At 39.8% G+C, this 27,467-nt stretch overlaps 2 protein-coding genes across 2 annotated transcripts in view; one reads left to right on the top strand and one right to left on the bottom strand.

Annotated features, from left to right (window-relative positions):
- Positions 1-27,467, top strand: part of POU2AF1 (POU class 2 associating factor 1) — a 59,253-nt gene that overhangs the window by 8,737 nt on the left and 23,049 nt on the right. The gene's annotated exons all lie outside the window — the stretch shown is intronic.
- Positions 2,250-10,092, bottom strand: LOC112948716. The gene is made up of 12 exons (XM_026040992.1): positions 9,852-10,092; positions 7,850-7,971; positions 7,169-7,217; positions 6,874-6,920; positions 6,636-6,731; positions 6,079-6,278; positions 4,127-4,232; positions 3,669-3,815; positions 3,424-3,484; positions 3,032-3,198; positions 2,839-2,949; positions 2,250-2,372 (listed from the first exon to the last, which is right to left on the bottom strand). Exons 1-12 carry the CDS (start codon positions 10,090-10,092, stop codon positions 2,250-2,252), a joined length of 1,470 nt encoding a protein of 489 aa, XP_025896777.1.

The following is a 27,467-nucleotide window of genomic DNA, read 5'->3' as shown; positions in this document are numbered from 1 at the left end:
AAGCAAAAACCTCATATGATTAAAAACATTGAGGATGCCTAAGGAAGGAGGGGGATGAATAATGCACTATGTTGTGCAAGGTATATTAAATACCTCAAGGGAGGGAGTGAGGAGGATGGGGCCGGCCTCTTTTCAGTGGTGACCACTGATAGGACTAGAGCAAACAGCCACAAACTGAAGCACCAAATGTTCCGCAGGAACTTAAGGAAAAATTTCTTATCAGTGAGGGTGACAGAGCGCTGGAACAGGCTGCCCAGAGAGGTTGTGGAGTCTCCTTCTCTGGAGATCTTCAAAAACCCACTTGGACGCAACTCTGTGCCACGTGCTCTAGGTGACCCTGTGTGTGCAGGGGGTTGGACTAGATGATCTCTGGAGGTCCCTTCCAACATTAAGGATTCTGAGAGTCTAATTTTTTATGCATATAACAGTATGAAATTATTTGAAGTCTCTCTTTTGTAGGAGTACTTTGCCGTCATTCAGATTGGAGAGGATGAATGTAGAATAATGCAATACAAACTTCAGCTATTCAGGCCATAAGAAAAAAAAGGATACGACCCAAAGCCCCCTGGAATTAACTTAAACACTTAATTTCACTAAAACTGGAATCATGTTGTACAATATAGCTCTTGGAGCTTAACACTTAAGAACATCCACCGAGAAGAGACTTGTTCACAACATGGAAATGTGAGGGAATCGCTTCAAAAATTTCCCCCAAACATGCTGAGTACTTGACACTCAATCCTGCAATGTTTACACACATGAAAAATCTCCTATTTACTTCAATAGGACATATATATATGTGAGCTGATTGCTTGATGAGTCATTTTGTAGGTTTATATAAATCTAGATTGCTCCGTATGTAGCAAACAGGGAAGTTTCATAGAAACCAACTAATTAACAATCAGAAGTTAAAATGAAATAAGATGGAGTCTGGAAAAGATGAATTAATGGTGGGGGTGTGTGTGACAAATCTAACTTATAGAAATTTTAGAAAGAATCCTTATGTATCCAGTAATCAAGGATTAAGTCACCTGCATTTCTTCTAACTTCAAAATTCCTTGGTGTAGTAAAAACAACACTGTGTAGTGTTATATATTTATGCTTTTATATTATCCTAAATCTATCCAGATGATCTCTTCTCTAAAAGATCACCCAAAGTGAAGGACCTGATTCAAAGCACTAGGTTTTTGTCGCAGGCTACACCTATAGTCCATGACAGATGGCATATTCTGATTGCATAACCAAAGACCTTGCTTGACTTTTGTTGGCGGGGAGGGGGAAGCTTAGTTGTGAGATTTTCTTGTGTGTGCATTGGGGAAAGGGGCTTTTTCAGTAGTGGTGGGTTTCTCTTTGCAATGGGGAGTGGGAGGGAGGGACTGCTTTAAAGGTTGATAATGCCAGCCTTGGAGAAATTCAAAGCTAGACTGCAAAAAGGATTAAATTCAGCCACTCAGAGTCTGACTAGCTGTAGTGCATATTCAACTTGGTATGTTTTTGGAGGTTTTCAGCATGGCTGAAGCTCAGACTGTAGAGAATCTTATGCTGGTGATCTGAAAACTGACCTCTGCAGGGTGAAAATTGGGGTTTGTTTTATTTGCTTACTTGAACTAGTTGCTTGCATAAAAAACTGTTAGAGCCTAAGGGTGTAGAAGTACTAAGAAACAAATGAACTTAAAGGGAAGTCTTAAGTGCTCAGCTCTATAGGAAAAGACTGAATTACTGGCACACCCAACGCTGAATGCTAATACTGGTGAAACCTGGCTTGGGATTTTTTCCCTTTTTTGGAGAGCTCCCCCTTTACTCTTTGTTTCCGGATACTGAAGTATATTTTCAACAGCCAGTTCAAGCTGTATTACATTTAAAGATGTTTACTGTCTGTTCTGTCCTTCATCAACAGCTGCAGTATACAGACCATGAGACTCAGATAAGGAACCTTATCAGTATTTCCCTGGAAGGCAACAAACAAATATTCATTCAATATACATGTTAAAATAGCTGGCATTAGAAAGAAAATTTATTTTTGGTTTTTGGATGAGCAAGGAGTTTTGAAAAAAAAAAAAAAAAAAAGATTTTATACAAAACTCTGGACTTAATCCAAAATCTATTACAAGTCGCTAGGCATCTTTTCTGTCAGTTCATATGTAACCAATGATTTATGATTCTAGAACAGTGCTAATTATGTACTGGCGGTAGTTATGACATTCCAGCTGTGGAGTTAAAGATCCTGACTAGATAAAATGATTTTCCTATTATGAAATACCTTTAGGAATGATGTCAAAGTGGCCCAAAGATGAAAACGGGAAAAGCTCAGAAATATTACTTGGTGGTGAGACGTAAGGCATTCTTCTTGGGGCATCAAGAAAAACATAACCCTGTAGAAATGAAGAATCCATAACAGTAAATTTTGAGCAATTTCAATGAGGCAGGTTTGCATCAAGAACACATACTGGTTTTGACTTGTGAAGCCTAGGTTCTGCCCTTAGTATAAGATGAAAGAAAATGACATTGTTTCCAGTTCAATCAGTATTAACCTGTTTTGAAATTATTTTAATTGTTTGCACTGTATTTTATGTCCTATAGAGCATAACTGTTAAAAAATCATAAATTATAAAACATGGGTTTTTAAAATTTGTCTACCCCGACTAAAACTTTTTTTTTGGGTGAGCTTCTGTACACATACACAAATGGGAAGTCTCATTTAACACATTTGAAAAATAAGACTCTTGAATAGGTTTTTAGCCCTCTACTGCAATTTGGTTTATATGATATGGTTTATTTTACTGTATGTGCTTTTTTGGGTGCTGGAGCTGGTGTGAAAGTCCCTATCAACAGAGTTACCTCTTGAAAGACATTCTGTCTCCTGTTTTTATGAGTCTGAATCAACTGCATTAGCTCCGTATTCTCCAGAATGTTTAAACAGGGATTGGTAGTTTGACATGAATTTAGTACCTACAAAGATAATTGAAAGCTGGTTTTGCAAACAAATAAGCAAATACAAGACCACGGTAAACAGCCTGCTCTTGATCCTCACCTGCAGCTCAGGTTTTCCTCCCATTTGTAATAAACAATTAATTCCCTCAAGAATTTGATCTTTGCGTAATTTGAGAAATCTTCCCGTGTCAGTCCTGATGTCAGTTTTTTGAGATTCCGTAAGCAAGGCAGTGTGAGAGAGCGCAGCGCAGTGTAGTGGTGTTAAGCCTGAACAGAAAGGATCACAGAAAAGTCAAATCTCTTGCTTGAACCCATCCCTTAAACCACACCACGCATAACTAATCACAAGGGTATGCAGTAAGATGGCTTGGCTCTCATGCTAAACCATTATTTTAAAATATCAAATCAAATATTCTTTGCTCTAGATATAATCTGGGATCTGAAACTTCAGGGATCTACCCTAGACTTTGATAGTTAAGCCTTTTCTCTTACCATAATGGTCAGTTAGGTTCACTTCCACACCCATGCCGTTTTCTTTGAAATTTTTCAAAACCTAAAATCAAGAAAACCTTGAGATGATAAATCGTACTTTGGGCACTGCTAAGATGCAACTCCCCATCTCACTGTAACAGTACCGTATCAGCTAGTTTCCCTGGCCACTCTGAAAGAAAGAACATGTATTTGACTCTCAAACTCTGCCTTTGCACATGTGGCTGTAAAATATGTGACCAACTTACTTCTAGAACTCGCAAATATCCATTTTCTGCACAGAGGTGAAGAGGAGTTTTCCCCAAGCTGTCTTGTTCATTGACATTAGCTCCCAGGGAAATCAGGTCACTGACCATCAGGTGTTGGTTCTTTTCGGCAGCAAGATGTAATGCAGTCTAAGTAGAAAAAAAAAAAAAAAAAAAAAAGAGGAAAAATGTTGCAAGAGGTGAAAATGCTTAAAAAACAGCATTCCTTGTAAGAGAGGAAGAGTTGAGACTTGGTTTCTATTCCCTGCTGATCTTACTAATACTTGCTGTATGGAAATAATCTCCTCTCTGCATCTGTTCTTGCTTCTTGAGAGCAGCAAGTTTTAACATCAGCCCTTAAAGGGTGCTTGATACTTAGTTTGTAGTCAGGTTTTGAAAGATATTTGATATGCTTTTATTTAATGTTTTAAGACGCTACTCTTTCCAAATTGGTATCCTACCCGTTTCTCTGCGTCCTTCTCATCAATTTTGTTTAGGGATGCAAATCTCCGTGCAAGCACATACGTCAGAGCTCTTCTTCCCTGAGAAACAGCCTTGTGTAGCAGCCTGGAATAAATCCCATTTTAAACAATTAGAAGCTAAAGCAATGCTTTTAGTGAAAAGCTGCAGAACATACTTCAAATCATGAAATACTGAGGGTTGCAAATGTCAAAGGATTGAGTTGTTTCATCATTTAATGTATTTATCTTGTATTGATAAGGGGATCTCTAATTTTGTGGCTTTTGTTTCAACTTGCTGTGTGTACTAGGGCTTCTTCCTTCTCACTTCTTGCTGCTGTTCCATTCCTTCACTCCACTTCTGGTGCTACTGCATGATTCCTCTTTCTAATCAGTATCTAACTATTTCTTCTTCAGTTTGTGAGCCCCTCTCTGCAGACAGAAAGGAGTGTGAAAGGCATAAAACTCATGGGAGGGGAAGGCCTTCTTTCCCACGTGAGAGAAAAGCAATATTTCCAAGCAGTAATTCAGACCTATGCAAGAGAGCAACTTAGTCCTTCTGTATGTATCCTTGGTCTCACTGAATTGCTCAAAACCGCTCATGTTCATCTGCAGAGTTTCATCTTGAAAACATTTGTGTTTCTGAAAAATTGAACATGTTTACCTTTTTTTCTTGACGGAAACATAAAGTGCAGACACTTCCTTCCTTGTCCTATAGCATGGTACTCTCAATAATTTGTCAATAACTCTAGGCTGGGGTTTGCCTATGTTGTGGTCTCTGCTCTTTTTAGTTCTTGGGGGGGGGGGGCGGGAATTTTGATACAGTAATTCATATTGCTCAGGTTTCAGTACAGTTCAGGGTTGCTTTCTTTTTGTTATGTACTCTTGCCTTTATATGCTGCTGCTTTCTGTACATGTCCTGGTGTTAATTTTTTTGTGAGTTTAAGCCAACTAAGAATTTTAGTATGTGAATGCTAAATAAGCACATTAGTAGATTTTTTAACTGTAATAGACTTTGTGTATGTGACTTCTTCAATATTTTCCACAGATTTTTAAAAACAATAGTATAGAAAAAAGTGGCAAGTGGCTTATTGCAACTGTGTTGCGGTTCTTAAGTTATTGTTGAAATGCAAAATTCTTTCTAACATAACACGACAAATCATGATTATGAATGACACTGAGCACCTCATGGAAGAGGGGGAACAGATTGTCTGGGAATGTATCACTTTTCTACTAACTGAGATCTTGTAACTAGGTCACATTTTCTGCAAATTGTATTTAATATCTTCAGATGAGCTGAACTGTGGGAAACCTCATAAGGTTTTTCTTTGCTTTTTTTTTTTTTTGATGAACAAGTATTTACTCTTTAAGCATGCTATTCTAGGGAATGTGGGAGCAGTGAAGTCTTTTGCTTTCAATTCATTTCTAACAAAACAGCCCATCCCAATTCTGTGGAAGTCTATCCTCCGTCTACTAGGAACGTGTGTAAGTTTTGTGTGATCTTTCCACTCATTTTTCTTATGAACTAATAGTAAAAGTAATTATCCCATAAGTGCTGCAGTCTGGAAAACAAATCTCATCTGCAAATCTTTTTTTCTTCTCGCCCTCTTGCAACAATTTGTTTTGCTTGATTTGATTTTCATCTGAATCACATATACTACCCAGTCCTTAGTATTGTTCCAAATTTGTCCTGATATCAGCAGTAGTTTAGGAATATTGCTGCAAACAAGCAAATTTTTTTTTTCTTTTTTTAATAGAGGGCTTGAATTCTGCTAAAATTGTATGCTGCAGCAGATTTCAACTTCCTCTTGAAGCTGAAAGTTGTTGAATAAAGAAGCAAAGAAGCCTTTGCTACTGATGTGTCCAGAATTGGCAGTAAAAGCTAGAGCAAATCCTCAGGATGAGTGACACGAGTAAATAGAAGGCCATATGATTTAAGCAGAAAAATTGGAGACCTATTGCCGTTTTCATCAGGTGCGAGCAGTTTGTCCGATGAGATATTTCTCAGTAAACTTTCTTCCCTGTGTAGCTGAAACTGGAAGAAAGAGATGGCAGAGAGATCTTGCTCTGTGGAAGAAAGTGGGAATGACTTCAAATGTCCCCCAAATTCTGGAGAGCCTGTATTTGCTTCCACAAACTCCTCTGGACAGCCAGCCTGATAGCAGGGAGATGTGCTCCATGCAGAAAGCCTCAGGACATCTCTCTGGGAACTGGTACACACATCCTGCATCCACCAGCTGCTTTGTTTCTCACTTGCCCTTGAGAAGGATCCTGATGAGTCTGGTTCTTGCACATGTTTATGGCTGTGAAAAGGAGTCTCTAACTCTCCTTGCAGCAGCCGGTTGCAATCTTTGAAAGGGCAGCGTGAGCGCAACTTTGTCACGCTATGGCATCTTTCCTGCAGACCTCTAGCTGCCTGCCTGTTTGTTCCAGGTTCCCTTTGAGTGGCTTGCAGCTCTGTGGAGGAGGAGCTCTGACAGAAGCTCTCTGGTGCAGAACTCGGAGACGCTGCCTTTGACTGGCTTGTGTTCAAGTCTTCCTGTAGTACCTCCACCAGGATATCAAGGTCCTCTAAGCCTTTTGGTGTTTGCCCAATGCTCTGCTTGCTCTGTAACAGCAACAACAAAACGGGGGAGGGCGGAAGATGGGGGAGGAAAATCAGACATGAAGTGTCCTGTTCTTGCTCGGCGATAAAACATGAAATATGCCTGGGGAGGCTGGCAGCGTTGAGTGGAGGGTATTATGCATACCTGTCTAAGCTGTTTCTCTGTATAAGGGTGAGCTCTCCGCTTCTCTGCTGGAAGACAGAAAGAGAAGCTACCTTGAATTATAGGAGGGGAGAAGTTTTCAGAATTTTAGCATTGGTTTATCCAGGTAAAAGGTAATGCATCCATGATGATGTTGCCCTGCCTGGGTATTTTCAGAGGAGCTAGGGACTGGGGTTGATTACTGATACTGAGGGTAGAAGAGGCCCAGCTTTTTGGGTGTTTGAGTGCTGCTCCATTAGAAAAGGAGACCGCATTATTAAGCGAGGGATTTCTTAACCTGTTTTTCCTGAGGATCCTTTAGCTGCTGTCTTCGTTAATGTAGCCTCCTACAGAGAGAAGAAAAGAGAGTTGCTTGTGCACAAGAGAAAGTGAAACTGGAAAATAGGGTAATGTGAGTTAAGTAAACTGGAACTTTGCACGACAAAGCACTGTGTACCTTGTACTGTGAGTACCTTGCACAGCAATATCTGCAAGTCAATAAATCTGTGGGACAGGGTAACTCGCAAGAACTGCAGATGAATGGGGGCATAGCCCTTGCAATAGTCCAGGTATCTGGGAGTCTACCAACCTCTTGGGCTGGTTTTGCAGGTTGTTCAGAAATCTCAGTTGCTACAGCAGACTTGCTATTGGGGCTCTGTCCGGCTTGGGCTTGTTTTCATGATGTTTAGTTTTGACTTATATTTGGATATATAGTATGGGCTTGTCCTTCAAAATGGTGTGCAGGGCCTCGGTGGGTTCTTGCTGCAGCGCACTCAAGAAATGTTTCTATTACTGACCACAGTCTATTTAAAGCTTGGTGTGTGCTCCAGCTCCATCAAAAGCTTTGAGCATCGGTAAAGAGGTAGCAGCAATTGAGTAAACTTTCCAGAGCACCGGCAGAGTGGGAGTGTGATGTGCATGCACCAGGGCACTGTATCTGTCTATATAACGAGCTTTCCCAGCTCTAGAAAGTCCTCACCTTGCTGTGACCTGGATCCAAGCCTTTGGAAAGCCTTATCTTTCTCAGTAGTTCTCGTACTGGCATCTTCACTCTCACACCCATGTAGCGCTTCTGAGGGGGCTCAGAGCTAAGTCCAGAGTCTGGAAAAGTCATAACATGATGCTTCAAGTAATTGAATTCTACAAGCTATAAAACGGTAGCGAGAGGATGAGGTCACCCTGAGGGACCACCTTTGATTGTGATGTTCAGCATCAGTTAAGGAAACTTCCACATCACCTACCTCTGCCTTAGTTCTGGTGTTTTGTTAAAGTACTTCCTGCTTAACAATTAGTTGAGTTCATTGCTTTTTGGGGTAGAATGGTCTGTGAGGCCTCAAAACGGGAGTTCCTTTCTTTAGAAACAAAACAAAAACTCCAAGGCTGGCTGTGGGATCTTCAATCTGAGAGCATTAAGCAGAGGGCTGGCTTAACCTGCAGACTGCCTCACAAAGACTATTTCCGAGCTTTAGTATGCAGGGAACACTTCAATTTGGAGAGAAGAAAGAGAAGAGACTGTCCAAAGCCTGAAATGCCATGTCCAACCTCTTTTTCCAATGGCTCTTGTTTTATTTAATGAGGTCAATGAGGTGTCATCAGATTTTCTGTAGTGAAATGCAATACTACATCTTTGAGAATATACATAATTGTCCAAGCAAGCTTATCTTTGTCAAAACAAGCTTCAGTATAATAGTTCATGTTATGTTTTCTTGCATCTCGTACTTGAATTCCCAAACTTGAAAGACTAGCCCAGATTAGGAGCTTAAATGTGTCGCTGTGGAAATACCTTTTATGCAACTCTTTCCCCTGAGGAGGATCATTTTCCTATGAAATGCATTCGGCAATAGCTATTATCACTGTAAAATGATAATGGATTTAATGGATCAGTTCAGGGTTCTTCCCAGTTGACTGGCATATAAAAAGTGCACTCTTAGAGAGGCCCTGTTCCAAAGGAGGCCTGCTGTCGAGGCTGTGTGTGTGTGCTGCTGACAGCAAGAATGTGGCTGGCAGCTGTGCTTGCCAGGCCGGAGGGGAGGCTCCGTGTGCTCCCTGTAAGGGCTGCTGGCGCCTGGCTAGCTGAATCCTGAGGAGGAGAATTGCAGGAGCTCTGCCCGTGTGAGTGATGCATCGCCTGCCCCAGACTTGGGATGTCTCCAAGGAGGCACTATTGGCATGGAAACCAGCTGCACGAGACATGGTGTGAGGTCAGGTGACACTGTCTCTGTTCCCTGCATCAGGCATCAAGAGACGGACACCCTTTTAGCAGGAGAGTGATGAATCCCAAGGGGCAAACAATGAAAATTCAAGACTTTGTGTTGACCCCAAGCACTTCTATAACTTGTCACTGAATATTTGAAATACTTGGACCTCAAAAAGTGGTTTATTTCAGACTGCTGCACAAATGGAAATAATTACCATTTTAGACTGGGATGTTGAAGAGAATGATTGACTATTTGTAGACCATTTTAAAGACTTTTCCAAAAAGCATTACAAAAAGGCAAAACTGTTAATATATTTTAAGCTACTTCACAGTAACAGTGCTAGATGATGTACATGCCCAGATATAACCTAAAGGTTGAAGAACTCATCAGAGCCTTGCCAAAATTCGCCAAGTATGCTGTTATATGATTTTGTAATATTAATAATTTAGGTCATGTCTACTATGTTGTTGTTTGATTTAGAAGCTACCTTACAGTTCAGGTTGTAAATGCACCTCAAAATGCTAGAGAGAAACACAAATCAGATTACTGAGCAAAACACAGAATCACTTCTAAGTTAAGGAACACAGCAAAACAAAAACAAGACCCGAGCAGGAGAGTGCAAAATGCATCTATCCTGGGCATTATTGCCACAGAAACTTGACATGTGATACTCTTAGCATTATATTCTGTCGGCACAGAATGTATACGATGTATGTTATCACTTTGCAATGGAAGCTTAATACTGTTGCATAAAGTAAAATGTGAGTAAACATTTGATCTTACCGGTGGGAGCAGACATCTCCTGAGGTTTAGCAGAAGGAAGACGGTAGGTCTCAGGACTTGCAACATTACGTTCGGTTAATCCAGAGTCTGGTAATGATGGGCTCTGTTGAAAATGGTTTGGGGGGCTGGCAGTTTCTCCTGGCAGTGGAGACTCGTGGCCTGGGCTATAGGCACAGATTTCATTTTCATTGATGTTTTGACTGAGCAGTAAATCTGGGCTCATGCAGACTGTTTGCAACATTTCTGCTGTATGTGCACAAGAAATACAAAAAGGGAGGGGAGAAAAAAAGAACACTCCCAAAACCAAACCCTACTGGTTTGTAAAAAACAAATGAAAATCCAGTTTCACATTGGAAGCATGATAATTGTATTTAATTCTTCAGAGTAATTAGCCACTACTAACTGCCTCCAACCTCCCTCTCCTTTTTTTGAGCAGCAAGTTATAGCAGTTGCAGAGGAAAGCCAGCTTTGGAATCCAAGCAGTCACTGGAAACTGCTTATGAGAAGATCTTGGCAGCAACCCGCCCTCACTCTTTATAGTCAGGTAGGGCTCCAAGGACGTCAGCCTGGGAAGGCCCCACCCTCTTTCCTAACAATCTATCATTCGCTGATGGAGAAATCGCTTTTCCCAAGAAGAGACTGAGTACAAGTTGAAAAATACTTTCCTTACATAAAGTTAAAAATCGGACTTAAGAGTTTACTGCAGGTAGCATGAGTAGCCCCCTTCCTTCTCTCCTCAGGTTAAGTGAATAAATAGATTGGTTGGACCATACAAACAAGCAACTGATCCAGAAGCATTTTGTCTTTTTTTTTTTTTTTTTTCCTCTCTCTTTTTCCTCTCTAAAATCAGTGGAAGAAACAAAGCCCTTTTTCCAGGGCTGTATAAGAGGAGCTATTGCTCTCGGCTTTCAAGAGCAAAAATAATTTTCCCTTAAGATTAGAAATTCAGCTGTGCAGGTGTATCCCCTATTCTCTGCATAGTTTTGTCTTTGAAGACAGAAGAAGGTTATATGATTCCTTTTTTTCTGCTGATTTTTTTTATTAAAGAAAACAGTCGTGAATACTATGACACATGGCATTTTTAAAAACCAGTTGGGTTAAAATTCTGTTTGGATGGGTACTTTGACTTCTTTGTGTATCAGACAAAACAGAACGAGGCTATATTTTCTTGGCCAAGTGGACAATACTGATACGAATATATTTTAGTTTAATCTGGATATGGACTTCCTTGATGCACCTGTGCAATTCTGTTTTTTTTTCTCTGAAATGTATGTAAGAAACCCGGTCTCAGGAATGTTGACAGAATTATTTAGATATTGATCAAAGCTAGGAAATTTGATGCTTGTAAAACAAGTGTAGAATTGGGTACCAATCTGCATTTCAGCAGCACTGGAGAAACTTGTTTCTACCCCATAGATATTGCTATCTAGTAATACCCATTAATGGCATTTGGATCTGAAAAAAGTGAGTGCATCGGGGAGAAGCAGGGCTAATACGCCATATCTTTGTCTGCTGCCCATCATTTAAGTTAACAAGGCCAAAGCAGTTCTCCCTTATTCCTACAAATTCTAAAAGATAAGCCCTCTGGGATTAAGGAGATACGATGAACAAATATCCCAATTTATTCCTGTTTGGATTGCGACAGGTTTGCTTAGTGGGAATGATTGATAGAGGATATTTCAGAAGTTTGAAAATTACCCACCTCGACTTTAAGGCAATCAGAAATGGAACCTGTTTTTAAGCAGGAACATACTCTCTTCTCTAGTTAAATATTTGTTCTGTTGTTCACTTTGCCTTTATGACTTGTGTCAGCCTAGGACGAGCTGGGGCCAGGTCCAGTCCAACCTTCCTTGGTGACATCAAGGAGTAAGATATTTTGTAAAAGGTGCTATTTAAATGAGTCTGATAAACATCCCATGTGGAACTTCTCAGTGCTTGTATGATGGGAGAGTTTGGCCTGTCATAAACAGGAAAATGCTATGGTGAATCATTGCGTTAATTGGATTGAAAATTACATAGGACGTTTATCACTTGTCTTTTTTTCTCTTCTGCTCCACTCCTTGTATTGGGTACTTTTCAACGTTAGTTTAAAATATGCTATTATGCTCACAGTGAAAGCATAAATTCAACCAGTTTTATGGTACAGAAAAGAAGAACACACATTCCTGTGTTCTTCTGAGAAAAGAAGCAGTTTTGGAAAGCTAACAATAAAAATCTTGGAACTTGGCCACCCTAAGAAAATGAAATCATGTGGGGGTTCTGCTTCCAATTTTAGTAGGTGTCTAATATTTTATGCAAATACTTTGGTGCTGTACTTTCAAATAGGTCTTATGAGTCTTATTCTATGAACAAGCATTACTAAGCATAGCCAGAACTAAAAATGACTTGTCTTTTTACAGCTGCTTTGCTTTTCCTCTCAATAGCAGTTGTGAATTTGAACCTGCTGACAAAGCTACAAATAATGTCCTCCCATAGCCATTTTTGCAAGGCAAGTTGCTTTATGCAGAGCAAGCAGAGAGATAGAAAAAGACAGCTTTAAAGTATCTGGAGAGAGTTGATACCTCTTGCCACAACTATGGAGAAAATCACCTGGCATAATAACCAGTAAAACCTAGACTAGAAGAAGTATTCTCAGGGGCACAGAATATTTTCATTATCTTCCACAGTTTATTAATTTCCTGTTTGTTTTATTGTTTGAATCTACCCTGTAACATCTGTTTTGAAAAAGGGAGAGAAATTCAAACCTTGAAATGTGAGGAACTGTGGATGCAAGTCTGAGTATTTGGGTAGAGATTTTTCAGTGACATCTGGGGAAGGGGATGAAGTCAAAACACAGATTTGGTCACACTTTTATCCTTTTAGGAAGGACTTCTTGTATCCTTTTTATGTATCGCCACCTTGCAACTCAGTGGTATTGGTAGGAAAGATTGTATGTGGGATCTTTGTGTTGAAGTTTTTGGTTTTGTTCTTCTTCCTTTTAACTGTACTGATGTAATATGTTCAGGAAAAAAAAAAAAAAAAAAAAAAAAGACTTGTCGCTAGCTGGAATTTCCTAGTAGATAACAGCAGTTAAAGCAAGTCCTTGCCAACTGATTTGTGATGAGTAGCTTTGCAAATTTCTTTCCATGGAGTCTTTTTGGTCATCCTGCCAGTGGGTGCAGCTCCTTTTATAAATGTGGATGCAGCATGAATGCTCTGCAGCTTCCATCATCCCTGTTGCTACATGTTTCTTTAGTGTGCCCGCCCTCTGTAACAACATTTGTTGGGTTAGGTTTTAGTCTGTGTTTCCGCTTCGATGCTGTTCCTTTGCCAACTGTTAACCCATCTGAGCGTAAAATCCCTGGTTGCAATGGTTTTCTTGATTAATATTCTCCTTCTTTCAACTATGGAGGGACCAGGAGATGGTGTGCTAAATTTGCTCTGGTGTGAAAGCAAGCATAAGGATTTTCTCTGCATGTGCTTTGATGTCCAATGAGAATATAAGTCATCAACCGTATGTGTACAGTTCAGTTTAAAGATGAATGTTTAATTGTGTGAGTAGATGTTGAAGGCAGCAGATTTCCTATAATAAGTACCTGCTAAGATATGATAATAGGGTAAGATATTCAGAACAAATGCAGAACACGTGTGAATTTTTCAGCTCTGCACATCTACCTCGGGAAGGAGCATTCTGATGCAGAGATGCTATTTGTATGCCTTCAATGGGAAGCTTAAATGATGCCATATTCTAGATGTGGCTATTCTGTCAGCCCACATCTATACTCATAATGAAGTAGACTTGTGATATGGTTATCCAGTTGGAGACTCAAATTTTCATAGAAAACAGGAATTCCTCATTTGCTGTCCTGAGGCAGGGCACTAGACAGTTGCATCTAAGATATCTGCTGACAGTGAGTAGTATATGATGCTTCAGAATGAAACTGTAACGACAGAGGTGAGTGCTGAACAGCTGAACCTGAGCCCGTCTTGATGCCTGTGGAATACAAGCTCACTGTATCTCTTGCTACAGTACAAAATCGTGTTTGTCTGTTGCTGCAGTACAAAACTAATTTGTTTTAGCAGTCACAAAATGATATGGATCTCCTTAAAATACTTACTGGGGTAACTGATGTCTAGCTTTCCTAAGAAGTGTTTGTCTTAAGCTTTTTTAAATGAAAATGCATTATCTTTTGTCTGTCTGTGATGATCTTTTTTGAGTAGGAACTTTAGTATGCATACTCTGCTTTGCCTTTAGAGGCCAAAAATAGAGCGCAGGAAATGGACAAGATCAGTTCTTGCATACTATGCCTTGCTCTACTCTTACAAACTTCCTGTCTTTCCTTGGGAATGGTTTCTTTTGTCATCTTCTCTGTGCTTATCTCATAACTAAATAATGAGGGCAAATCCCTCATGAGCGAATGTGTTTCTTGAGAAGGGAGGAATTTTTTCTAAGCTATGTAAATGAGTATCGGAAGGATTCCTGTTTAGTTGCACGACAGAGATGGTGTGTTCAGACTGTTTTTTGCCTAGCTGCAGTACCTTAAGCAAGAAACATCACAGTCTGTCTTCACTTCTTCAGACTGTGACCATTAAAGCTGCTTCTCCTGCTGATCTTGTGTGACACTAGTTTCTCATGTCATTGTATACAGTGAGCAGAAGCTTTTAATTATTGATGGCATTCAGTTCTTTCCTGACCTGTGTGAGAGTGAGGAAACTATTTCATATGTCCATTTTCAATTCTTGGAGATGTTCCCCCCCCCCCCCCCTTTTTTTTTGTCTCTCTGAACAGCTCTGAGAAATACCAGTTTCCATTCAAAAGTTTTTGTCATATATTAGTTTTGGTTTGTTTCTGGAGAAGGTATTTAGGGAAAGACTTTTCAAGCTGTTATAAACAATGTGGCTTACTGGTCTTCCTGGTGTGAGTTGTGCTGCCAATCCAAAATTAGCGTGGCGGATACTGTAGTTCTAGAATTTATACACTTCTGTGAAGCAACAGTGACCTCCCCTGGGCACAGATCTTCTATCAAAAGGTGTGTGGTGGTTTTTTTTTTTTTTTCCTTTTTTGTCTCTTTGACAGATTCACTGTGAAATTAATCACCTACCCCAAACCTATATGCCAGTCTTCTCATAACTGAGAAAACTGGCCACGTGTTGAGTTTTTGTTAGTTTTCCTGGCCTACCTTTTCACCAGCCCATGTCTGTCACAAATGCCTGAAAGACTGAATGTAGTAGTTCAAACTGAGAGCCTTGATGCATGTGTAGGGAGAAATGTGAAGGACTTTGTATTTGGAAAAGTGATGGACATTTCTTTGGGTGCTTCCTATTTTAATTGTGTGTTTTTTTTTTTCCCTGTCCTTTCCTTCTACAGTAGGAAAATGTTTTATTCGGTCCCGAGAAAGATGCCACAAGAAAAGATTTTCAGAAGTTTCCTTTGACTTTTATCTTTTCTACTTTCTTTGCTAAGTTAAACCTCTAGGAGCTACAGAGAATGGATTTTTATTGAATCCCTGGGTTCCAAGGTAGTTTGTCGGCACTGCCTCAGTTGAAAAGTACTACCAGATGCTGACTTGTGAACAGAGTGCAGTTGATTCTCCGGAGGATTTAAAACAGGCTTGGGAAATGTGCTGTTGTCTGCTTTTACTAGTAAAACAGGCTTGTGACCCAGAGCAAGCCCCATGCTGGCACCTGGAGTGACCCAGTTGATGCATTGGAGTGGGCTGACAGGAGTTAGAGATAAGTTAGTCTGTCTTGGCAAGCAAGAGCAGTATTTTGAGCAGTTAAGCCCCGCTGTCAAGGTGTGCTATAAGTAAGAAATCAGGGCTTCGTTGGTAACCTCCCATCTCAGACTAGTTAGGTGTACTGTATTTTTCATGTGCATCCTGGCATGCTGTGGGGAAAAAAGAATCGTTTTTCTTGTGCACTTTAATTTTTCCCTGTGTTTTCGTGTAGCGTGTCTGTATTCTTTCCAAATGGCTGAATCATCGTGCCTTTAAGTGGGGAAGAGCACTTCCTCAAGCTTTAAGAGGTAGGGATGTCTCTGATATTGGCCTTCTTTCTCCATGTCTGCCTGCTGATACTGCTAGAAGTCAAAAGAACCTAAATATTCAGCAGGCCAAATGAAATTGTTTTCAAAAAAATGAAGAGGAAACTAAATGTTTTAAGATACTTCATTTTACTCCTTGGGCCATGTTCTCCTTCCTTTTTAGTAGGACTCTACAGTGTTACACCTATTGAGAAGAGAACTTTTGGGCACTTGGTGGTGGTAACTTTTATGTTTTCTGTTTGATCCCGGAAACCTCTAGATATGACATATGTTTAGCTTGTAGGTTTAAACACACCAAGTTTTGTGTGGGTTGAAAAGCTCTAGCACTAACTTGAAAATGGAATTTGCAGACTGACAGTCGACAGATGTTTCTTATGTCCAGAAATGGACAGATGTTTCTTTTGTCAAAAAAAGCACCTATAGGACTGTTACCAACAAGTTATCAACTCATTTTTCTCCTCGTTTAGGGAAGCCTTAGTTTCACTTGTGCTTGCTCACCAGAGATGTGTTTGGATTTTTCATCATACTTTTTATTTGCAAGTATTAAAAAATGAAATATAACCAGGAAAATTAAAAAGGTAATATGAAATAAAATTCTGTTCCTGATCTCAAATGTTGTCAGTAGATGGTGCTGTGAATTAGCACCAAAGGAAACCAAAGGAAAGTAGTGAGCTTGACAGGCAATAAGATTTTAAAAAAATAAATAGAGAAAAAGAAAGAGTTTGATGAGGTGCAGTGTGTGTTTTTTTTTTTTTTTGAGGGAAATGGGTAAGTCCATTAGAAGGTGGCTAAATGTCAAGATGGAAACAGTCTGATATATGAAGGCTTTCTCTTTTGATTTTCTTTCTTTTTTCCCCAAGTATTTAATACAGTATATCAGTGAACAGTATAGCAAAAATAGCGCTTTGATTAGTTTGCATCTGGTTATTCAAGCTTGACTCAAATATTTTATTTTAGTTTGTGAAATTATTGGCTGAGTTTCACTGTGATCTAAAACCAGAATTCAGGCCAGAAGGGGGCAGAGAATTGTCTCTGCCAGGTTTTATCTCCTAGTCTCTCTGGCATGCCTTTTCTGGCAAGGATTCAGTAAAGCAATTAAGTCTAAAAGTTAACTGAAAGCTTGACATTAAACATATACCTGTACTGTTTGAACTGGGGCCCTTGAACTTCATTTACGATAGCAAATTATTATTTCAAGTTTCCCATTGCACCAGTTCTGCCATCAAACTAGGTGTATCTGCACAAATATTAATTTTGTTCCTTAAATATGTGTGCATGCCTGATGAACTGCGTGCATCTGGCTGGGCTCAACGCAGATGGAGTTCTAGTGTATACAAACATTGATTCTCTACTTGCTTGTCTGCAGAGTAGCAGTTGGGGAGTGAAGAAGAAAAACAGATGGAAATTGTGCAGGTAGCTATGAGATTTTACATGCATATAATGTCAAAAATCTTTCAGTAGCTGCAGAAATTCTGTGTGTGAGTGGCTGCTATGTAGAGACATTTGTCTTGGAGACAGTTCCTCATTTCCTGTGCTCTGCTCATCTCATTCAGTTTTCAGCTTCTAAATTGGCCTCTGATGGTCTGTGGAGTTTTTAAAAAATTGTTTTCAAAAGCATCTCTATGTAAAAAGTGAGGAATATCTTGAGTCTTGGTTATATTCCCTGAAAGAGTTCAGGCTTTGGGTGCCATATATATATATATATATATATATATAGAAACAAGAGTTAAGATAAACCAAATAACAAATTTGCTGTTTTGGAGTGCAAGTGAGCTACCTAACAGTTTGCCTTTTTTAGGGTTAATTACTGAAGTATCCCATAAGAAAATACAGGCCCTAAATCCACTTTTCCCTCCTGAACAAATATAGTGAGTTGTCTCAACTATTGAGACAACAATAGTTTGTAATCTGGAATCAAGTTTCAGAGCCTTTTTCCCATACGCTGAGATTATGTTTTACTCTCAGTGGCCCTCATCCAGCTTTTTTCTTTTTTTTTTTTTTTTTTTCAGAGGCCGGCAAATGAGATCCACCGAAGTCAGCAAATGAAGCGTTTCCGATTCACCTGTGGCTGCCTAACAAGCAGGGGGAAGATGTTTCTTACAGACCCAAAAATGCTTCTAGCTCTTATGTGGCCAGACTGGGTTGTGTCCTGGCTTAATAACAAAGAGCCACTGAGTTCACGGATTTACAGTGTAGGAAGGTCAGCTGTGGCAAAAGGATGGGCAAATGTCTTTTACCTTAGTCCTGCAGGGCCAGTCAAAGTCGGAATGTCACTTGGTCTTCTGACTGTTATTTGAAATCTGACATGGGATCTGCAATGGTTTTTTGGCTACCTGAGATATCATCTGCATTTAGTCTGGTTGCTTGTTTAAAAAGCATCACATTGTTCTGAGAGATCCTAACCTGAACATAAGTGCTGTAGCAAGTCTTAACCGCCAACAGTGGGTAAAATCAGATGCTGAGGCTATTGCCTTAGTATTGTCTTAGTGTCTCTTAGTATTATCAGTTTTGCTGAGAGGGGAGTAAAATTCAGTCCTTTGTTCCCTGCACCCACATTCAGGTAGTAATATTAATTAACTTATTTTCTTGTATTGTTTTTCATATGAAGGTCTTGAGAATCTTTGCTAAAGATCCAAAGCAGACACTTGGCAAAGTGTTTTTCCCCCTTGCCCTGCAGAAACTTTTATAAGAGTCTGGGTACGATGCAGCAACCATGTCTGCTCGTCTGCTGTACATTAACTAGCTGACAGGACATAAGAAACGAACAAAACACCTCTTACCCTGGTGAAGTGAGTTCATGATACCTTAGCTCCAAACTTATTTGTGAAATCTGATCCAGGGGCTGCTACGCTAATCTCTGGATTGTAACACAATGAATAAAAGCAGAACCCTGAAAAACACCTCTGTGAAATTTCACATAGATTATTGAGCTGCTTTCTTTGTTCAAGCTTGTGTATAGTAGTGCTTTTTGGTCGTCTTTAGTAACAATTGTGACATGTGGTATTTATCTGAATACAAGGAAGTACACTTTATTAATCCACAAGGCTGAGAAATATATAGCTGCATTTTTTTCTGTAGTACTAGAATAAACTAATCCCCAAGAGCTCTGTGTTTGCAAAGCTCAAATGTAATGTGGTTTTAATAACCAAGCCTTTATGTGCTTGTTTGTGTGCTCAGACACTACATTTATAGAGAAATACTACAATAAAGTGGGGATGTGTAAGCAATTTTACAGGGACTGAAGACTAGTGAGTTATACAGAGTGTTAATGGGAATGTTAGTCTCAGTCAAGTTCAAGCTCACTTAAGTTTAGGAGAACTCTAGTTGATTCTGTTCTAACTAGGGGCCAAAGAAAGCTAGTAGGTAGCCAGAGGTCCTATCTGTCTTAGGCTGTGATCACTGCCACCAAGGTTCAAATCTGAGAGCATTTGTGTGCGGCTCGTACAGCATTTGATAGTTGTATTCTGAAGCTGGGAATGCAGCCTGGAAATTTAAGAAGACAGTATTCTGCAGTAGGTGTATTTTACAGAAACAGATCTATTAGTGATGGGAAAGACTTATTTGGGCTTTTTCTGCCTATATTTCATGTCACTTGCTTGTGTCATGAATAGATAAATGATTGCTATGTCACTCTTTCTGGATCAGGCTCTCAGACCAAACCAGTTTAACTTGGTAATTGTTTGGGTTGGTTTCTTGCCATTTTTTTTTTTCCTAAGCAGCAAGTTCCCATGAAAATGCCAACATCTTTCCCCATATTGTGAGTTAATATTTTATTAACTATTTTATTAACTATTAATTATTATAAATCATTTTGCATCTTGTAAGGTCTGACCCAATTTCACCATGAAATGTAAACCTGGATGTGTAACCCTTGTTTTTCATTTGTATTGCTTGGTAAATTCCATTCCCAATTCTTTATGCTACAGAATTCTTTATTCTGTAGCAATTCTTTATTCTTTATTTTGCAGAATAGTACTTGCCCCCCCACCCCTTTTTTTTTTTTTTGGGAAGCCATATTGGTATTCCATTGGAGAGCAGGAACATGCTGATGGCAGTGTCCACAAAAAAAGTTTTATTATCAGGAAGAGATCTAACATATCTCTTGGCTGGCCACAGTCTTAGCTTCTTAGCAGATAAGGAAAGCTCCACTGCTTTCAGCAAGGCTATGTTAACTGAGCCAATGCACAGCAGAGGCTGCTATATGCCTGCAGTAGACTCCCAGGCATATTCCAAAAAATATATAAATTTATTAAGGAGCAGAGGTGAAAGATGTCAGAACTTTCTGGGATATTTAACTGAGTGTGAGTGAGTTTGTGTAGGGAAATAATGAAAATGCAAAAATACAGGTGTTGCTTGGAATTTGCTCCTCTTTATCCAGAGTCAAGAGGCTAATGGAAGTACAACTTGCACAGAGTTTAAAAAAAAAAATTAAATATTTACCTAGTAAAAGAAATGCAAGCTGGTAGATTAAATATGCAGTCTGCTTCATTATCATTCCAATAATTCCAGAACAAAAAGTCAGCAGTGAAGGAGGACCAAAAATCTGGCCCAAGCCTCACACCTGTGCAATTAAAGAGGAGAATAGTGACCCCTAAAATCGCTGTAATTATTTTCAGTCCTTTTGCATCCTTTTCTACCACAGATGCAATTCCTCTTCCCCCAGCCCTGTGTTGCCTGTACATTCCAGAGGAGTTTGTGAAAACAAAAATGGCTAATATGTCAGGTAATAAAGTCATATAACAACTGCATTCAGTAAGTGAACGATTATGGGTGTTTTATTTATAAACAGCCAAAACAACAAATATTTTATTCATGATCCTGGTTTTAACATCTAAAAGCAGTATCTCCATGGGCTTTTTTGTATGGTTTGGAGGGTACTGTTTTAAGTGTACCAATGTCACATTCAGATCAGGATGCGGTGAGTAATTTTATCCTCTGCAAGGCTCGAGGCTTAGAATATACGTAGCTCAAAACGTCATATGTGTATTGCCTTTCTAAACATTGAGAAAATGCTTGATTTTTGTTGCTCATCTCTCCGTCTTCATGCTGTTACTGGAAACCTTGGAAGCTAGCCCATGCAATGGAAATAAATTCTTTGAGTGCTTTTTTTAAACAAATGCTTACAATATTTTTTAAGTATCAGAAATGATTAGTCTTTTATTTTGCTAGTTCCCTGCAACACGATAAGCCTGTATATTATCTTTTTGACAGAAATCTGTTGGAAGCTTGGGCTGTATTACACCAACAAACTGCAGGTGTGCTAGTAACTCAGTAAACCACAGCAGCCGGAGATGTGTGCTAGAGGAAAATACAGGGAATATGGGCATGGGGTGGCAATGAGAGCTTTTCAGTCAAAATAAGAGTCAGCTGTTCATTTAGCTCTGTTAGTGAGCCATTTAATCAAAGGCAAAACTTTTTCTCAGATTAGTCTTTAAAATTCTCTGATCAATCCTTCCGACTTGACAACACTTCTGTTGTTCCTTGATATCTTGTATGCAGATGAGCGATGACTTCTTAGTTTCACTGGAAATCACATGTCAGTCTTATGAATGTGGTATTTATAGCTTAACCAAACTTTAGATAGACTAGCTCTCATTTCTGAAGCGGTGAGTAGGTAGGAGACTGCTGAGGCTTCCCTGGTAGGATGCCCTCGTAGGTAGTGCCAGGATGATTGTTACAGTTGAGCTTGCTGAACGTTGAGCATGCCCTCTCTGAGGATGCAGAGAGCACACGTGCGTGGCAGGCCTTAAGATGCTTTTCTGCTGGAATTAAATTCAGAGTATTAGTGTCGGTGAGGTGGAGTAACACTACACTTTGCAGTAACAGGGAGCTTCATCCGATACCTTGTTGCGCTCTGTGGCTTTCTGCACATACTGCTTTTTGCAGGGACAAACTGTTTTTGTTAGAGCAAGCTGAATGGCAGCTGATATAATCAGTAATACCCGGAGTGATTAATTCTGCAGGGTTGTAACTTGCATTGACTGCCTTGTTTGCTCTTCCCAGGGAAAAAAGGGCTCAACAAAGAAATGGACAATGCTCTATGTATTGCTCAATAGTTTGACTTCTTCTGTTCTCAGTTTACGGTCTGAAAACAAATTGTATGTGATACCATCAGGCTGCTTCATTCCAAAACTCTGCTGCTCCTTAAAACTCCAGATCTCTAACCTTCAGATGCTCTTCTAAGTCTGGAACCTTTGCGTTCTTGGGGAAGCTGCTTGTACCTAGACCCAACAGTGCTTTAGGGCAGTGAGGGTCTTGTTCCCTGTTCATGCTGTCCTGTGAAGGTGTTTTACAATCTACTGAAAACTCTTTATGTTTGTGCTCAAGAAGGGCCGTGTAGATGCTCTTAACGCAGCACTGAGAGAATGTTAGGCTGTGCTTGGTACCTAACCAAGTTTTCCAAGTTGAGGCTGATGTAAAATCCTGGGAAGGACCTCTTTCTATGTGCTGTGATGTGGGGAGAGCAGACTTGTGTGGTGTTTGCTCAGATTCATGGCTCTGCTTCCAGCACTGTGTGAACTTTAAAAAAAAGGCCTTACTGTTAGATCCTTTTCCTCCTCCTGCTTTTGTGCTGTGATTAGATGCTATCATGGTGCTGCTCTGTCAACTGCAGGGTCTGCAGATGCTTAGGATAAGCTTCCAGGTGTTTTCTTGGCCTTTGAGAGGTATATCTAGCTCTTGTGTACGTGCATGCCATGAGCTGTAAATATTCACAAATCCTGACTCTGATCCTCAAAGCGACAAGAGTAGTAATGAGAAGAATAGGATTTAGTAAACTAAAAACTCCTAATATTTCCACATTTTATGGAATGATTTAATGGCAGGACAGAATTCAGTGTTGTGCTTTGGATCTTTGTCTCACTTGAACATCTGAAAAGTTGCTTTGTGTTACTACTATAAGGCTGTTGAGTTTTGACGGAATTAACTTTTGACAAAACTTGGAAGGGGAATTGAAAATGTAAAAATATTCAGCTTTCCCATTTGTTTCACGTAAACACATATTACATGTTGCAAAGTTATAAGAAGCAAATCAGAGTGAGTCAAAATATTTTTACAATATTGGGATGTTTAGGTGGGAAGATATAAATTCACTTCACTGAAGCAATTCATAACTGGAACAGTATGATTTGATTTCTCTTGTTTCTCAGATGATATCAGGTAAAACAGAAAACATTAGGCAAATGTTGGAGGACCTTAAATGCCTCCTGGGTGATATAGGATTTGTGTACTGCACCCTGATGTGGCTCAAAAAGGTTGGGCCCTGCTGCTGGCAGCAGGGAAGTGAATTCTTGGTATAAATACACCAAAAGGACTTTTTTTTTCCCCTTCTTTTCCTACCCCTTTCTGTCAGACCCCAGTGACTTTTTTCCCCCCATTTTTTTTCTCACTGAGAATTTGAATGTGATGTGTGTGCAAAATTAATGCTAGTTGGAGAAAAAGTGTTCGATGTCTGTCCATTCATTTGCAAATGGCAGCTGGGAGAGTGTGTGTGTGAACAGGATGAGAGAGGAAAGGCTGCTGTATTGTAGCAGTGCTGAGATCAGGATTTTAGCCAAGTGTGGGGAGGAAGACAGGCATGGAAAATGTGATCTATTGCCAAGTGTTTCCCATAGTTTTCTTTTCGGCATTGGTAACTCTTTCCTGAAAGCTCTGAATTTATTTATCTGGCCACGCTGTGCCTCCCTTTGGCACTTGTACATTTCTGTGCGGTACACTTGAACTCGGAGACACCCAGGCTTTGTGCCCTCGTTACCTGCAATTGTTAAGAAATGAATGAATATAACATTGTTTAATATGTAATCCAAACTGTGCTGAGCTCTGACCAATATGGAAATGTTGTTACTCTGTAAACATAAGAGCAACTCTGAAATTCTTTCTTTGGAAATCACCTGGCCTGCTCTAACCTTGAAAAACAAGATGGACTGTTTAAATATCTGATTGTAGGTCCTCCAAACAGTCAAAACAGCAGTTACAACTACATTTGGTGGACAAATCAAACCATACCCCAAAGACGACCAGCGAAAGAGAATCAGTGTGCCAGTTGGTATCTGGTATTTTTACTGGTTAATGGAACTTATTAGTGACTCAGATGTGGGAGTTTTCAAGGAGAAAATCCTGGATTTTAGTGAATGCACAAGTCATTTCCAGTTCCCATGTCTTCTTATTTCTTCTTATATTCTTGGTGTACTAATAGCCCTGGTCAGTTCTACATAATGCACAACACAGGAAGAAAGCAATAGGGCTACATTGCGCATAGATTTTCCCCTTCTAATGTAGCGCTCTGGAGAGAAAATTAGTGACTTAAAATTGACTTAGGATTTGGTTTTAGTTATGTACTTGTTTTGAATTTGACAGTCAAACAGATAAAGAAATGGCACGGCTGAAGAATTGTTTTCCTTCCATAGAATCTGTGCAAATGAATTCTTCTAGGGGTTAATCTTGGTTGGGAGAAAAGCTTTTCACCTGAGCCCAACTTGAATGCATCTACTTTTGTTAGTCATAAACAATCTTGACCCTTTACCAGGTAGGGATATACAGCAACATATTGCTGAGTCACTCGGGTAACTAGCATATAATCAAAGCAGAAAACTAGGAAATGTCTGGTTGCTATCAGAAGGAAAGTACAGCTCCCAGTTTTTTGTTTGTTTAGCATACTTTTTCCAAAGTAGCTTTGATAATATTTTCAAAATAAGTTGTGTATTTTACTGTTGAAGCTTCAGTTGAATCTCCTAAAATGCATTGCAAGTTTCTCTGTATAAATCAACTCTGGAAACTATATAAAATTGTTATAACTCCAGTGTCGTGTTGAAGTGAAACTGGGTGATATGTAGAATAGTAAAGAGTTTTATAGGAGCAGCTTTGAAGAGAGCAACTAGCAGCCTGTGTTGCAGGAGCTGCCTCCAGAGTCCAGTGAGACCGTTGCTGGAGGCTTTTGCCTGCTGGTTAAATGCTGAACTGCTGCATTAGAGCAGTAACACTGACCACTTTATAGCTCACAGAACTAGCATGAGAGTTTATATTGAGCCAGATTAGTCTGACAGATACTGTAGTAATGTATTGTATGTGAGGCTTCTAACCTCAGAAAAGAGAGGAAGGAAAAAAAAATCGAGTGAGTTGTAATATCCTAGTGTGATGTTGTAAGCGAGGATTCGTAAGGGCAATTTATCTCGCATAGCAAACTTTGAGCTAAGGAAAGGATAGTTTTCAAAATGCATTAAGAGGGGAAATGGTGTGGAAAATAAACTAAACTGTAAAGATAAAGTATGCAAAGCCAATGACAAGTAAATAAAAGAGACGTGGAGGACTTAAAGGGAAAATTAAGTGCTTTAGCTGGCAATTGCACCAGAATCATCAAGTACAAAAAAAAAGTTGGTCTGTGCACCTGCACTTTACACAATAAAACATCACCCAGAGAGAGTTCTACTTACTAAAAGAAATAAGCAGACAATTTTCACATTTGCGCCTTACAAAAGGAAACCCCGTAAGTTTCCAGGGAACTGATAATAATATCACATAAGTTCTGTTTATTGTAGAGTTAAAGAAACTATCCTTCTAATTCATCACTGCAAAAGGTCAGGAAGGGGATTACTCAGAAATATGTAGCACAGATAATTAAGCAGCGATCAATTCTGTATCGTAAATGAGAATATCTGGTAGGAGTAAAAGTTCTCCTCAGATGTGTTCTTTAAGGGGTGTTGGTGCACTGCTTTCATGGCTAATGATGGCGAGACTTCTAAACATCTACTGTATTTGAAATTTCCACGTTCTTCAGGGTTAAAAGTTTTATGGATAGATTGCAGAAAATTCTGCAAACAGTTTGTCAATTTTATAGCCCTAAACTTGCCTAGAAATACAACAGTTTAGCTGACCTTAAGAAACAAAAAATCAAAGCAGTACACCATAGATGGCTCTGCAGGAGAATGATGCTGCTCTTTTAGCTGTATTTGACTAAGCCTTTTTCTGCCACGGTTCATTTTTAGACATGCCTTCAAATCCTCCACGGATGTGTATAATATCCTCTACTGGATCTCAGGAAAAAGTTATCTCTGCGTTAATTTGAGCTTATTCCCTGATTTTAACATGTAAGTCATAGCAATAGACTTTATTGTTTCCCCTAAAGAACTGTTGGCAGTGGCCGTGAGACTAATGGAAAATCTCCTGTGCCTGAGGGGATTATGAAATTATTCTGGAATTCTAATTTGCAGAGGAAAGATTCGCTTCCTTGCTGTGCATGCTGCATCTCACTGCTTTCCCAGCTCATTTACTTGTGAGAAGCACGTTTCTTGCTCTGCACAGAATAGCAGTTATTCTTCCAACTGTTGGCAGTTTGTGATGCTTTCATCAGCTGTTGGCCCACACTGTGTGTGTTTGTGGGACTCTGAGCCCCTAGCCCCCTCTGAGGTGTGCAAGTTGCCAAATCATACATGGAGTTGCTTATTCTCAGAGAGTGAAACCCTGTGTAGGACAGCAAGAGGCTGTTAGCCCTGAGTCAAGTTACTGATGGTAGTTAAAGACATCGCAGCATTGAAGTCATTGCTTCCAGAACAAGGAACAAATTTCATAGCACATCATCAGTCTTTATTCATCCCTTAACCTGCATGTGGTCCTATCCTTCCCAGAAGGATGTTTCACTCCTTAGGTTCCCATGTGAAGTAGCACATATTTACAGATTTGTTGGGGTTTTTTTGTTTTTTTTTTTTGCCTCCAGCTCTGCTTTTAGGTAAGAAATCCTTTTCTCTTGGATGCTCTTGTCACAAGAACATGAAGGAGCAATTTGTTTCTTACATAATTCTGTGCTGCTTTAGTGTTTCTCTCATTTGTTTTTCTCTTTTTAAATGAAACATGCCTGTGCCGTAACTGGAGCCTGGCAAAGGTTCATCAGCCATGTTGCACGATGCTGGTGTAGCTTTAGGCAGTGTGGCTGCTAGGGCTTTACTGGTGACCCTAAATGAAGTTGCTCTTTCTCGGGAAAGAAGAGCCATAACCTAAAGAGCTTGCCATTGGGTAAGGGGTTGTGTGCGTGCTTGTGAGGGAAATGCTTAGGCCCTCCAGGGAGCTGTATGTGATCTCTCGAGCACCTGCCCTGCTATCTGAGACATTCTGAGCAGCTGCCACTGCGGTTGGTTTTAGCAGGCAGGTGTGGCTTGAGCTGTGGTGCTCCCTGCTCCTGCCACTTGAATGCACAGGATCGTTGCTAAAGTTATTGAAGCAATTTGGTAGATACAAAACCTCAAAAACAGGAGGTTGATAGGGGGTCATGGCAAACAAGCCCCAAAGAGAGGGGAAAAGTGCTGCATGAGGAAGCTTGCAAGTGTTTCTAAAGAGAAGATGTAGCATGAAGGGAGAGGAGTCTTCTTAGGATAAAACGGTTATGGTTATCTTGAGCACTGGATCCAACTGGGGGAAAATGCAACCAATGGATAGAAATAGAAAGCAGCAGTGGTATGTGGACCCTTCCTGATGTGTCTTATTCTTCACATGAGTTGTTTCCTTTTTTATTTCAGTAAATCACCTGATTTTTCTTTTATTTATAGTATTTAATATTTGAATTTGAGTTGGAGCAGGCTTTTAGGTGCTAGGGTCGTTCCCTGCGC

Source organism: Nothoprocta perdicaria, unplaced genomic scaffold, assembly GCF_003342845.1.
Source record: "Nothoprocta perdicaria isolate Ctin4 unplaced genomic scaffold, notPer1 scaffold_275, whole genome shotgun sequence".
Classification (NCBI taxonomy): Eukaryota; Metazoa; Chordata; class Aves; order Tinamiformes; family Tinamidae; genus Nothoprocta; species Nothoprocta perdicaria.
Note: the sequence above shows the minus strand (reverse complement) of the source record. Positions and strands in the feature narration are given on the sequence as shown.

What these genes read in the sequence shown, in the direction of transcription:
- LOC112948716 (XM_026040992.1), bottom strand. Translation starts at nt 10,092, where the DNA reads ATGTTGCAAACAGTCTGCATGAGCCCAGATTTACTGCTCAGTCAAAAC. An exon ending in CAGAGAAACAGCTTAGACAG is followed by an intron (nt 6,732 to 6,873) that starts GTATGCATAATA and finishes TTGCTGTTACAG; the next exon opens with AGCAAGCAGAGCATTGGGCA. An exon ending in CCTGATGAAAACGGCAATAG is followed by an intron (nt 4,233 to 6,078) that starts GTCTCCAATTTT and finishes GATTTATTCCAG; the next exon opens with GCTGCTACACAAGGCTGTTT.